Genomic DNA, 14,024 nt, shown 5'->3' with positions numbered 1-14,024 from the left:
ACATATGCTAATGGTAATGGGTCGTGGGGGATGATGATGGCCATGGGAACGAACAGACCATCCTCCTCACCCTGCCCTCGCTGGGCTTGCATCTTCATCCCGCAGCTTCGTCGGCACCCATACCCACGACCACCACCACGACCACGACCACCACGACCGAATGCGCAGGGGGCAGTGGCACCACAATCGGCAGCAGCAGCATCGTCAAAAGTGCAGCTCGCAGCGACCCCCACCGCACCCTCCGCGTCACCGCCCTCATCTTCACCGGCCTGAGCGCCCTCGTCCCCATCACCCACCTGTACCTCCTGCACGACGCCCGATACCTCCTCGCCGTCGGAGTCGGGTGGTATACCCTCGAAGGCCTGGCGTTGATCCTCGGCGCGGTGGTGTATCTGGTTAGTTTTCCCGGTTCTTATACACTTTCACCTGGCACATCCACCTTCCAAATACAAACCAGCAAAGAACAAAATGAAAAAAAAAAAAAAAAAAAAGAAGGCGAAAAGAAGGCTAACATGACGGACCCAAAGAATAAAATCCCCGAACGATGGTACCCGCACAGCAAAGTCTTCATGCTGTGGTCGTCCCATGCCTTCTGGCATGTGCTCGTACTCGTCGGGATGGTGGCACATACGATGGGGTTGGCTTGTGCGATGGGCCTCGAGGCGGGACGGGATTGATGGTTCGATGTTGATGCTAGGTGACTTGGCACTACTGACTGGGAGACTGGACTTTCAGATTGAAGGTGTGAGATTGGAGGTAATGGGTCAGTCATGGGTTTCTGGGTTCTCCTTGGACTGAGTTGTAGAGCCAAGGAGAGAGGAATCGGCAGTCGTGGAGTTGCGGTAGACTCAGTCTGAGTGTGGATGGAAGATTATGGATGGCTACCATCTCGAGTATTCTTCGGGCGAGAGTCGCGAGGTTAGACTGGACATTAGACTGCAAACCACAATCCAACCACTATTCGTACCTGCACCCCTGTTACCATCCTAGACCCCGGGCAGATACGAATCTACTAGACCATCAACCAAAAAATACCATAATCATCAATCTCGAATTCCACTAAGTCCACTAACAAAACCATAAAAAAGCCATCGACATAAACATAAAGCATAAACTCATCCATGAAACTCTATCCGCATATAACAAAGTTCAAAAACCAAACAATGAGATGCGCACTTCTGCCCGGTCCCAAGTCTCAAAAGAAAAAAAAAAAAAAAAAAAAACCAAATCAAAAACGAAAGAGAAACAGAACAACAAGACTGGGAGCCGGGACAGACGCGATTGTATCAAGCAAGATAAAACAAATCACACACACAAAGTTCACAACAACATCATCAAGCTGATAATTCCGCCCTTGGAGATAAAAAGAGAAGAGGGAGGGTCATCATCATCCGGATCTTTTCACCTGTCGCCCGATAACAAGCATAACGCCATTATTCTGTTGCTTCTGGCCATCCCCCGAAAAGAGATAAGGGAAATTCCACATGCCGTTTCAAGAAAGAGTTCATTAGAAACAGTCACACTGCGAATCCACTCGGCTAGCGAGAATATGCAATCGGCTTGGATTCGACTGCGACTGGAGTCGACGGGGTCATCATGTCTATATCATGATAAGGGTTTTGAAGGAGTATTGATAGGGTAGTCGACAATGCAATGTATCGAAAGTCGACGATTATCGAGATTAAGGTAAGAGGGAAAAAGAAAAAAAAAAAAAAGAGGCGAGTGATGAGCTGCCCTCACAGACTCATCGTCAACCATTCCCACTCTTGACTCGCTCCCTGTCCACCAGCTATACTATGGTTTACAGGGTTAGCGGCAGCAGGGGGCATGGCCGGTGCCAATGGCACCACCTTCGAACGACCCGCCGAGGAGAGACTCGATTTGTTGGAATCATCCATGGCGTCCACGTCCGTGGCCTTTTCCAGCCGACGCTGACGCTTAGGCGCCACTTGAACCGAAGTGCGAGCCTGGCCAGGGGAGGACGTTGTCGGAGTGGACTTCGGAGGCGCAGCCGCAATAGGCACCACTCCCGCAGTACGGCTGGAGGGCGGCGGACCCCCGGGCATTGCAGGCGGGGACTCCGACGAGGTCGTACCACTCTGAGCCCGGCTCGAGGTGGGCGTGGTCACACTCGCCTGTTGCACCGAGTTCTTGCGCGCCGACTTCTTCGACGACCGCGACGCACCGACCGCCAGACTATTGGCACTGCTGCGGTTGCGCTTCTTGATCACGTCCGTCTTGAGTGACAGGGGCCGCACCACACCATGCAACTTCAGGAACAAGCCACAGGCGTTACACAGAGGCTGCCCTTCCGGGTTGCGACGCCACAGAGGAGTCGTTTGAGTGAAACAGTTCGTGCAGGTGGTCGGCCCGCTGCTCTCGCCGTTCTTGGAGCCTCCGGGGCTGGCCGGACGGGACGGGACGGCACTGCTCAGACCAGACTCGGGTGGGGTGTTGGGGGACGTGTGAGAGGTATTATTGGCGTTCATGCTCTGACGTAGCAGCTGAGAAGTGTTCGGGGTGGAGGTCGTGCGTGCAATCTTCTGCCGGCGGGGGTCCTGCTCCCGATTGCGAACCTCGCTGACCGAGGCGGCCGACCCGTGCGTCCGGCCCAGACTGCCGCCTTGGTTCCACTCACTCGGGGTATCCATCATGTCAGCCGACCCGATAGTCACATGCTTGCGATGCTGAGCCGCAAAACCGGACAGCGAGTGGAATGAGCCCGGAAATTGAGCATCCCACTGCATCCCAGCATTGAGGTCCGCAGCCTCATCAGCCAGATCGTTGGGCATGGCCAACCCGGCACGGTCGGAAAATTGGTTCACATCGTCATCCTCGTTGTCCGAATCAGCCCCAAAGCTGAACATGGCTGCGTGGGAAGCGCCCGTGCCAAAGTCGCCCAAAACCTGGGTCGGATCCACGTGCTGCGGCTGGGGAATAGGGTAGCCAGGAGAGTGCATCGAGGAGGGAGGGTTGCTGGCGTGGTGGGACTGGTCCTGATTCTGGTTGTACATGTAACGTGGCTGCAAAGATGCCGACAGGTTCGACGAGCGATGCGTGACGTAGTTGGGAACCCGCCGCTGCGTACGCGCATCAATCGACGGCATGTCAAAATACAGGTTATGCTCGCCATCATAGGCCGGCTGCGGCGTCGAGGCCGTCGACTGGTAGCCCGAAGGCGGAGGGGAGAAAAAATCGGTCGAGTTCAGGGACGATGCGACAGGTGTGTGAGCATACAAATTAGCAAACGGGTTTCCTGACGTCATGGGCGAATCGCTGGGGGAAAACGTGAAATTGGTCTGGTAGGGACCCGCCGAGGTCAGGATCGGGTCGTCGCCAAGGTTGAACGTATCCAAGCCAAACGGCACATTGGGAGAAGTGTGGTTGGAGGGGTGAGCGGGCTGGTGGTTGCCGTGGTGCAATCCAAACGCCGACGACGCATCCAGTGTGTAGTCGGGCACAGCACCCGCCAGGTCGGGGTCATGGTGGGCCAACATCGCGCTCGACAGGGGTGGCACTTGCGGGGACGCTTCGGCTGGTCGCTTGCGGGTAGGAACCTGGAGACCGAAAAACTGGCGCTCGTCAATACTAGTCTTGCGGACCCGACGAGGCACGTAGCCAAATTCGCTGTTCTTCCGCTGGTCTTGAGGAGGGTGGGTAAACGAGGCGGGCACGGGGGCTGGCTCCACTAGATGTTCCTTTCGGGTGGATTTGATGGGAATAGCGGCCGAGTTGGTCTCGCCCTTGGTTATTACAGGAGAGGGGTGGTCGGAAGGCGATTCGAAGGGAACAATGAAATCGTCGAGATTCATGGGATCCGAGGCCAGGTCGGTGGTGGAGGGTTGGTGCGAGGCGACTGGCGTCCGGTCGGCCAGACGTAGCTGGGCGATCCCACTCGGACCCGAAATGCTGTGTCTCGTCGACAGGCTGGCATGGGGTAAAATATATGAGCGATCATTGCCGCAAGAGCGACCGTGGGGGGGGAGGCGGTGATGCGGACGCCACCTACCTAGACTGCTCAACGCGTTCCCGTTCCTTGCGTCTCAGACTCATTGCCATCATGCGCCAGGTCAAGTTCTCCATACGCTCCTGGTTGGGGAGCTGGGCTTTTGTCCTAGAATAGAGCTTCCATATCTGAGTCGCTAAAGGGTCATTCCTTTGCATCTCATCCGGACAGTCGTTACTCTCTCGGGGGGACTTCCACTCGGGAAACAGGGAGTCGTGAAGTAAACCGTCCTGAGCCTGAGAGGAATCGGCAGGCGAGATGGGAGAATCGAAGGAGAGATCGTCTGAGAGTTGAGAGGACGAGGGAGGAGGGTGAGGGAAACGATAGTTGTTAGAGGTAGTGGTAGTGGTGGAGGAGCGGCGGTCGGGGTCGGCGGAATGTAAGGTCGAGGCAAATGCCGCGGATTGCGTCGGTCGCACACCACTCAACCCAGACATCATGACCGAATCTGGGTGTGGGTTTTTGGGGGGAGGGGGCGAGTGCTATTGGCAGGGCCCACGAGGGGCAGACCGGGCAGAAACAGGGCAATCTGACGGAGACTCAAGTGATTAATAAAGAATTATAATAAAAGAAAAGAAAGCGACTAGAAAGAACTAGTGGGAGTTGAGAGAGTCGAAGCCCGGGCCAGATAAGAGCTGCAGAAAAGCGCGATCGGGAAAGACGGGCGAAAGGGACCAAGCGGGAAAGGCGATAAGAATAGAGGAAGGAAGTTGCAGTAGTGGTGATGGTGGTGGAGGGGGGAACAGGGAAAAAAGAAAAGAAAAGAAAAAGAAAAAAAAACCACCAAGACAGACTAAACAGAGAACAAGCAGCAGGGAATTGATTGATTGGAAGGGAAGGGGAAGGGGAAGAGAGAACACACCACCAATTTTTGGATAAATAGAGGAAGAAGAGGAGTAGGTGGAAGAAAAGGAAGAACAGACAAGAAAGTGAGATATTGATGAGGGAGTGAATGAGTGAGTGAGTGAGTGAGTGAGTAACTGTCGGTGCGGAGAGACTCGATCAGACCCGACTCGACACCACCACGACAAAACCCGGGACGGGGAAAAAGAGAGAGAGCGAAGGAGACGGAGAGGAAGACGGAAAGTGCAAAAAGAGAGTGGGAGGGAGGGAGGAGAAGGAGGAGGGAATGGAAAGAGTCGGGAAAGAGTCGGAGCAGCAGCAGCAGCAGCAGCAGCAGCAGTAGCAGCAACAATAGCAGACACAGACAGCAGCAGTACTAGGAGTAGTACGGTTTGAAGTGGGGGGATTGGTCGGGTGGATGTTGGTTTGGCAGCACGAGCCATGAAACAACAATGGATCTCTCGCAAAGAAAGAAAAGAAAGATTTCCTCTCTACCCGCCCTAAACGAATATCCCCCAAAAACAAATCAAAAATAAATAAAACACCACCAATTCAATTCAAACTCTCTCAAACTCACGCTGCAACTCTTCGTCTTGGACTCTCAGACCGTCTGGTGGTCAATTCTCCGGATAATAATCGGAAAAGAGATCCCAGCAAACTCTCAAGTGTGAAGGGATCAAATGAGGACAATATGTAAGGTAGGGATGGGTGCAGAGAGAGAGAAGGTTGACAGTATTAATATGTCAAAAAAGAAAGCAAAAAGGAAAAGAAGAAGAAGAAAAAAAAAGGTTAAAACCCACTCAGTTCTTGTCCCAAAAAAGACAGACAGTCTCTCTTCGTCTTGGGATCAATATTAATAGATGAACAATCCCGAATAGGCGAGGACAAGGAAGAGGAAGAGGAGGGAAGGACGGAAGTTCAGCCGGAGGTGCAGGAGAAGCGAAGCTACTTTTTCTAGTGGAAAGAGAGAAGAATAAGAAAGAAGAACCAAATGGTGATGGTGAGATCAATCGAATCAATCAACGGCCGTTGCTTTGCCTTCGATCGCAGCAGGATGCAAGTCCCTGGCCCTATCGCCGGCTTTTCCTGATTCAATCCATGGGATGGTGCGTGCATACCTGGTATGAGAAAGAGCGAAAGCCTGATGTGAGAGAGACAGAAAGAGAAAAAGAGTTCCCCGTGTTGTTCCACCTTATTGAATTTCTCCACCCGCAAAGAAAGTCGGATGGTCGCAATTACACAGGGCCGGGGTTGCCTTGTCGAATGGGTAAATGGTCAAATGGGCAGCAGATCACTGGTAGTGGAATGAGGATCTAGTCGTGGTGTTGTCTTGTGTTGTCGGTAGTTGCTGCTGCTTGCTGATGATGCTGATGGCTGACGGGAGGGGAGGGGCTAGACCCTCCAACACATGACGCGGTGAAAAACTATATCCTGGACAAGGGCAATGGGAATGGGCGAGGCAAAGAAGAGAGAAAAAAAGAAAAGAAGAGAAGAGATGGAAGGCCGCCAAGAGAAGTAGAATCACGAGGGTAATTCAAGAGAAAGAAGACGACAAGAATTGGAGAGAGTAAAGAGAAGTTGAGAACCCCTGGACCAAATGGCTGGATGTAATGACTACTAGTAGTAGTTAGATGTCAGTCTCGTCTCCAGTCTGACAACCCCGTCAGTAACTTAGAAGGCTCCGGCACAAAAGAGGCAAATCGATGACTGATGACGATGGAGATCGAAACGCAACAGGATCATTAATCAAGGAGATTATAGTGTCTGGTTTTGGGGGAAGGCGAAGGGGGGAGGGGGAAATGGAAAGCGAGACAATGAGATCTAATTATTATTTCAGACTCACGGCAAGCGGTTGCTTAGAATTGAAATGATTTGCCAATGGGGAGAGACAGCCTTCGTTTCTCGTCCAAAGAAAAGGTGTACCTACCTAAGTACTGTACTTAATAACCTAGGCAAAAGTAGACAATCCCAGTGGTCCGCCAATAGGTTAAATTGGGGGGCAAGACCGAATCCACCTCCCGTACCGAGCGAACGGGCTGCCTGTTTCTGATTTGTCGCTTGGCGGCGGGCGTCTGGTCTGGTAATTTAAATGGAGTCTCCGTTCCGCTGGTGAATTTAATGGGAAAAGAGGTCTGGAGGTGGAAATCGAAGGTCAGGAGCGAAGAAGGTGAAGAAGTCGGAAGACACGAGAGAACGAGAGAGAAGGGAAAAAAGAGGAAGACAGCGAAAATCCAAAAGAACAAAAGAGGAAGCCCCCAGCTAAAACCTCCCCATTGACGTTGCGGGATGATGTCTTATATACAAGTGTGATTTAGTGTAGGGGTTAGTATCCATACTCCAAAGCTGGTCTGATCCATTGCGATGTCGGGTATCAACCTCCAGCTCTCTCTCTGGATGTCATTCATTGTTGCTTGTTGTCCTGAAGGGTATCGCTTCTTTCCCCCCTCTCCTTGGTCTCTCCGTTGCCCCTCCTCCTCTCAATGCTAGTCCGCGTCCGTGTCTTTCGGCCTAGATCCGCAGGCAGGATGGAGGCAATCTCCATCCAAGCATGCAGTAGGCGCAGACACTAGGCGAATGCAGTGCAGTCATTAGGCAGGTTCTTTTTTAGATCCAAAGAAGCACTGCCGTGGCCGGGAAAACTAAGGTAAGGTAAGCTCGATGCAGGGCCAGGGTGTGTTGAGAGAGAGAGAGAGAGGCTAAACAACCTCCGAGTACAGTATTCAGTACGAGTATGTACAGCATGTATCTATGTGTTTAGTCTTTCTAGTCCATACCGCAGTATTACCAGAACCGCCAACCCGAGGATTAGCGGTTATTTTAGATGGAGGAGGGGAACGACTTTCTCGAAGACCCAGCAACACTAAAAAGTAAGCTGCGCCGGTAGATTAACTTCAAACAATTGGTTATGATTTGAGATTCACTTGTTTTTCTCTGCTTTGACTGGTCTCCGCCTCCCGGGGATTACTGCTACTCGAGTAGTCTGCTAACAACAATCATAAAAGAGACAAAGTGTTGCGCCCCTCCCTTCTCTCTCCCTCTCCTCTCCTCCCCAATCTGGTATTTTCCTCGACGTAATCTATCCTGCTGCAACATTTCAAGAACACATCGGCCATACATAGTGACATCAGACTTCCGGTAACAGGCATATATTCTCTCTCTCTGTATCCTTTCTCTCTTTCATATCAACCAAAGCCAATCCCAGAGACGATCGCCCTTCAAACGAAATGAAGAAACGGGAAAGGTCCTATACGTAGGCAAGTCTTAAGAAGCCTAGAAAATCCCCACTCTCCGAGCTAGACACACCCAACCCAAGACCCAAATGAGAAACCGATCCGGATCCTTTCTCTGTGGTCGTCTCGGTCCCCACCAATCACGCTCAGCAAAACCCCTCCCCAGCAACTATAACCAACCGGAGGTGGGGAGGGTACTTTGGGTCCAACGCAGCAAGAGGGAGGGGGGCAAAGAGTGGGCAGGCTATACGAACCACTCTGCTTAGCACATATACTACTAGAGTATGAAAATAAAGTGGTCGGAAAAAGCCAAGCCATTGTTTCTTGTCTTCACTGCTAAGATGTACAGTCCATAAGTCTACACAGTGCAGTGTGTAGTATTGTATCTACATGCATACACGTCCTCCCAGCGGGATGATTCAGTCGGGAGCCTCGGGATGAGATTTCCCACCTGTTGTTGACTCGCTCCGATCCCCCCCCTCCCCCCGCCCTTTTCTTTCCTTCTGGACGGTCCGCAGACAGAATGCCCTCTTCACTTTTCCTCAGCTTTTCTCGCTTTCACCCACTCACCAAACGGGGATACGATGGGAATCAATAAGAGCATGCGTGGGTAAAGAGGGATTGGGAGGGAGGGGGAATGGGGGTTTCCGTCGTTCGAGATCGGATCTTTCACGGAGACTTTCCCTTGTACCCTAAGCGGTACCGGTGACCTGGTGCTGTTGTCTGCAGCCAGCGGATCTATACCATGACCCTCGCTCTTCACCTCCCCTGCCGATAACCGGCCGAATCGCAAATAGTTATTATAGCTAGGGTCACTATAATTATGCCCGGCGCGAGACCCAGGGGATCTGAGCGTCTTTGCGCCCTCCCCTGCCCCCTATCTCTTTCTCCCCGAGTAGTCGCGACCTTAACCACGTACCCTCTTGGCTAGTAGCAGACTAAGCAGCACCTTGTTGGAATCAAATCCGAACAGGGACAGACGATGCAGCTTTACATGCATGTCGGACCAACCCCCCTCCTTCCTTTTTTCTGGGCCGATGGAGTAGCCACTGCATCATTTAATGCTGTTGGAGTAGCGAAGCTGCAGTTAGGATTCGCCCGGTGAATTGAAGATACTAGAAGTACGCAGCTATCATCATTGTTGCAATGGAGGTCATTGATGTATCGGGTAAGGAAACGGCGCCGTTCGTCGGAGAAACAGAACGGTGAGTCTGAACCCGGACCTATGTCTGTGTCTCCGAACGGGGAGAAGTAAAGGAGGGAGGGATAGGAGCGACTGGAGTGAAAAAGCAGGGACCATCCTACCAGCCACTGGCAATCCCGACGAAATCATCGCACCGTGCATCGTAACGCTCAGTCGGTGTCCCTGGACACGGCGGGGCGGGACCATGGGACACACTTGGTTTCGGGCAGTCCGTCTGGTCCGGACGAGACACACTCAGCTCCCTCCCAACCCTCTTTTGATCGAATAGGACGGACCACCGCCCGGTCAAGCACATGGCTTGGAGCCAGTCCTTGACAACCGCTCGAATTTAAGGTTGCTGTCCTCTTCCCTCCCGAGCACGGTGGGTGTGTGGGTTTAGTGCAGTTAACCGGTCGTAGATGAGTCGACGTCAAGTCCCCAAGCTTCGCTCTAATTATGGCGATGGCCACCAGATCATGACATAACCTTCTTGCATTGGATCTCTTCACAGTTCGAGAAGGTGATCAATGCTCCCTGGCTTTCCGTCACCGGAAGAGTAGAAGCTTGATGTTGGGTGCGTTCGGAAAAATCCCCCCCCACAAAAGCTGCAGCTAACCTCAAGGCAGCAGGTGCCTGTCCAGTAGCAGGTAAGTAGCAAAAGCATACGGAGGAGAGAGGGGGAAATCATGGGAGGACCGTCCTCCGGGACAATAGTCAGTCTACTGTACTCCATACCATGCACTGACTGCTGTACTACTTTGCTACTTCACCGAAGAAGGCTGAGCTGCCCAAAGTCCCTAACTTACCCGAGCCCGTGTATGACCCGGTAATCTCACTCGGTAATGTCACGCGCGTCACACCCGTTTCAAGCGCGTATCACCCGGAGAAAACAAGCATTGACAACCGGCGGCAGTACTGTACACAAGCTGTTGTTGGCATGGAAGGGAGAAATGGCCACCCACGCTATGATTGTAATCCCTACAGCCGCAACCCCTCCCTCTTGTTCCACTCCCACTGTCTGGAATATTAATCAATGAAGATTTCCACGATTCAGGTTGGTGTTGATGAATGCCGATCCACCCTGCACGGCGGGTCATTGCTAACTTTACTTCGAACACAAGCCCAGCGTCTAGAGGCAAGAGAGGCGCGGCCTAGACAGACAGACGCATCAGTCTGCAGCAGTCGAGTTGGCACCCCGGTCGGCATCGTAGTCTTCCATGGCCAGATCCCCGTGCGGATATGCAGCTACTAGATCGCGTCAAGAAGAGTACCCGAGTCGGTTCGAGCTCTGGTGATAACAGATCAATCCAACTTGGCTCGACTGCTATGGTCCAGAGTAGTGCAGGACATCCCGGCTCAAATTAATGATGACGCTGGTGATCATCGTCCTTAACATCATCGTCATCCTTCTCGAGAGAGAAAGGGACCCATTCGCATCTCCGAAGCACAGTGCACATCGCGGTGTCAGAAGCACGGAGCAAGAGTCGGCCACATCCACCCCCGTCATCCCAACCCCTGCGGTGGCGAGCCCGGCGGAGCTAGGCGTACTGTAAAGAATGGAGACGAGATGTGATAGATAGAGCCAAGCCCTGGCCAGGTCGTCCACGGTGACCGTTACCTAGCCCTCATTGTCGGTCGGTGTCCGGGGTCCCAGTGAACAAGACGGGCAAGAGAGCACAGGACTTCTGTCTGGCTACTGACTACTGCCAGACGGGCCATACCGTCCCCGTTTGTTCCAAAAGACAGAGTTCCTAGAGCACGTTTTGTTCCCTTCCGGCCCCACGCGAGGAACGACCGCGAGGTCCACCGCGCTAGTGCTTGATAATCGGTGTCGACCACGCTAAACGACCCATAATGGACCAGAGATAAGGAGTCGCAGATAAGCTGATAAGAGTGTAATTAGCCTTGGTCATCGGGACCAATCGTTGTCCGGGTAAATGAGCTAGGCAACGTAATCGTGACCTCGGCTTCTGTTCGACCAGCATCAATCAAAAGTACATACAAGAGTACAGTACGGTACCAAGCGACCGTACGGAACAGCGGAGGGTGGGGGTGGGGGAGGGAGAAAGGCAACATAACATAACAGTCCACTAATATTCAGCACAACATCAGCAGAGAAAGAAGGCAGAGGATCAGCTCACATGCTAAAAGAAAGTGGGTGGTGGTGTGTGCAGGTGGATAATTTTGCCCCATGGCACGAGGCATCCGTCATTCCGCAAATGACATGAGTGGGAAGGTGAAGTGGCAAACCTGAAGGCAATTATAGAGTTCGGCGCTGGAAGAGGAAAGGGAGGCGAAGGTCAACCCGCAGTAGAGGAGTGTTTGGACTGTTTGGACTGTTTGTTGAATGGCTGACTGGTCCGTTCGTCTTATCTCCGGATGACTAACGAGTGGTTCCTCGGAGCGAGGCACCATCCACCCACCACCCACCAACCCACCTTCAGCTTCAAGTTCCATCAATGACTCGAGATCGCGGGTCAGATCAACAACCACCGTCCTCCCGTCAACCTCCGTCATCCCCCGTCAACCCTCCGTCAACCACCAGAGTCAAACTATCCAAGAGGCGTCCAATGGCAACCCACCATCCACCATAAGATAGTCCGTATAGCCTGGGCGGCAGGGATCTGAGACGACAGCCACGCAACCAAGCACGGCTTAGGGCTGTTCCCTTTCTCGTCCGGATGCAGCTTTCCAACTTCCGACGGCACCCTGGATCAACACACTGACCAACTGGACAATTGGGCGTGCCTGGGTCTAACCTGCTCGAGTAAGTCCACTGTCGTAATAGCATACCTCAAGCCTGGTGGACGTGATCGGGATCAACCTTCGGCAGGTATGGATGATTGTTTCAAGGGGGGATTGTCGGTTAAAGCTCCCTTGCCGTGTATGAGGCAAAGTAAACCCCCCCTTCCCCCCCCCCCCCCCCAAAAGAAAAAAACATCATGCAACATTCACCACGGACAATCAAGCGAGGACGCCACCGACCGGAGGTAGTTGACTCAGGAGAAGGCAAATGCAGACTTTACCCAGCGTCGAGGGATGATAGTTCATCCGTCCATAATGTATAGTGATAGACGGCTCAGGTCCACTTTCGGGGGGTCGGACACTATGGGACTTTCGTCATTGCTGCTGGATGGACGGAAGCACGAGAAAGGGAAGGGAAGGAGAGGGAAGGTGGAAACCGGCTGGTTGTACGGAGTACGGAGTACCCCATAAGTTTACCCCCTCCCCCAAACTAACCCGCTCCCGAGATGCTGAGCTTGATCCGCCATCTCACGCATCCTTTCATCCTCTCCAACCCTTCCATCTGCTGCGGAATGCCTAATCCAGGAATCCTTTGCTTGGCAGGCGGGTTGATGGAGGTGGAGTGTCATCTGGTCATCCTGTGTCGGTTACACCATGAGGACGAGGATGGCTTGTCCTCCTTGGACCTCCATAGAAGGCAGCCAGGTTTGTTGAACGCTGACTGCAGGAATGGTCAGATTGGTCAGATGCTTACCTACTTACTTACTCGTACATGATGCGGCTGTCGCGGGCGCTTTGCAATACGAAGCGATAGGTTCAAAGTCGGCCTCCGAGCGCCCGACCTGAAGCTCTGTAGGCGGCTTGAACAACATTCCGATCGGGTCAGACGTAGAAAAGAGAAGGATAGTGACCTCAGGGAGGAGGATTAGGCGTAACGTGACTAGAAGGGAAGTGTGTCGACAAAACCTGTCTCAACCTTCGGAGAAATTCAGGCTGACGGGTGGTGGGGTGGATGTGCAGCGGTAGTCGACTGTAGTTAGAGGATATAGTCGACGGATGGCGGATGGTTGGTGGATGGCTGGGTTGGCGAGCCGCAATGGATGGGATCTGGATGGGGAAAAGTGTGGGAGAAAGTGTGGAGTAGGCGGTGGTGCATAAGAGAAGACAAAAAGTATCCCATGGATGTCAATGATAGACAATCCGACCTCACAAGAAGGCATTGAGAGAAGAAAGAAAAGGCCGATGCAGCCAAAGAGTGCCCAACAACAGCATCCACCTTCTGCTCGCAATTGCCCCTTTCAGTTTCCCCTACAGGAAACCTCCATCGAGTTCATCCCCAACGCTGCAACATATTCAGGCATCACCACTTCAAATGGCGGTCAGGACGAGCTTGAAACACAGCCACTCGCTCACTCAAGAAGAGACACAGGAAGGAAAATGAGATTCACAAGCCTGGGATAGGCCTGGATTATGTACTGCAGTGCTCACCTGTTTTTTTGGCCGTCTCAGTCGCCGAAGGTTTCGATCGCCTTGATAACTCTGCAGATTGACATCCGTTGAGGACGGCTGTCACGATAAGGAACCACGTCTAACATTTGGGTCGTACCTGCAACCCTGCAATCTGTCCTCACAGTCATCAATCAGAAAGGGGGGTTGCGAGCGAGACAATCGAATCACCGTCGTGGAATGCCCTATCGATCGACCGGGGCATGGCTGAAACCCATTGTTATCATCTAAACACGTGTTGAAATTCATCTCCTCCTGCCCGAACTCCGAGAGCGACGATAAAGTGAGGCTATTTGACTGGTGCTTTCGATCCATCTCTCCTCTTTCTTTCTCCGCATTCTCCGACCCCATACCAGTTGCCGAGGAAAATCCTGGAGAGAGCCCTGTCCGTCCTCACGAACGTGATTCCTGTTGCCCTTGGGGTATCGGGTAGATTTCGCATCTCGATGAACGAACTGTTAGTTTCAATTCGAGAAGCAAGAAGGGCAGCCAGTCGCCATGGTGTCTTTAT

General features: G+C 52.7%; 3 protein-coding genes across 3 annotated transcripts; 1 reads left to right on the top strand and 2 right to left on the bottom strand.

Moving 5' to 3' along the window:
• The first annotated feature begins 1,030 nt into the window (after nt 1-1,030).
• Nucleotides 1,031-1,689, top strand: BO86DRAFT_146482 (uncharacterized protein). The gene has a single exon (XM_025666261.1). It carries the CDS (start codon nt 1,169-1,171, stop codon nt 1,640-1,642), a length of 474 nt encoding a protein of 157 aa, XP_025525645.1. The 5' UTR covers nt 1,031-1,168; the 3' UTR covers nt 1,643-1,689.
• Nucleotides 1,690-1,736: 47 nt separating this feature from the next.
• BO86DRAFT_293221 (GATA transcription factor) lies at nt 1,737-4,422 on the bottom strand (the record flags this gene model as incomplete). Its single annotated transcript, XM_025667395.1, has 2 exons — nt 1,737-3,927; nt 4,010-4,422. Coding segments are annotated over 2 exons (2,604 nt in total), but the record flags the coding sequence as incomplete, so codon positions are not given.
• A 7,197-nt stretch (nt 4,423-11,619) lies between these two features.
• On the bottom strand, nt 11,620-12,175 carry BO86DRAFT_146412 (uncharacterized protein). The gene has a single exon (XM_025666260.1). It carries the CDS (start codon nt 12,051-12,053, stop codon nt 11,766-11,768), a length of 288 nt encoding a protein of 95 aa, XP_025525643.1. The 5' UTR covers nt 12,054-12,175; the 3' UTR covers nt 11,620-11,765.
• Between the last annotated feature and the right edge of the window lie 1,849 nt (nt 12,176-14,024).

The sequence above is a fragment of the Aspergillus japonicus genome (assembly GCF_003184785.1).
Source record: "Aspergillus japonicus CBS 114.51 unplaced genomic scaffold BO86scaffold_42, whole genome shotgun sequence".
Lineage (NCBI taxonomy): Eukaryota > Fungi > Ascomycota > Eurotiomycetes > Eurotiales > Aspergillaceae > Aspergillus > Aspergillus japonicus.
This window is presented reverse-complemented; position numbering and strand designations above follow the sequence as displayed.

Excerpts from the sequence above, each read along its gene's own strand:
- BO86DRAFT_146412 (XM_025666260.1), bottom strand. The coding sequence starts at position 12,053 with ATGCTATTACGACAGTGGACTTACTCGAGCAGGTTAGACCCAGGCACG.
- BO86DRAFT_146482 (XM_025666261.1), top strand. The coding sequence starts at position 1,169 with ATGCGCACTTCTGCCCGGTCCCAAGTCTCAAAAGAAAAAAAAAAAAAA.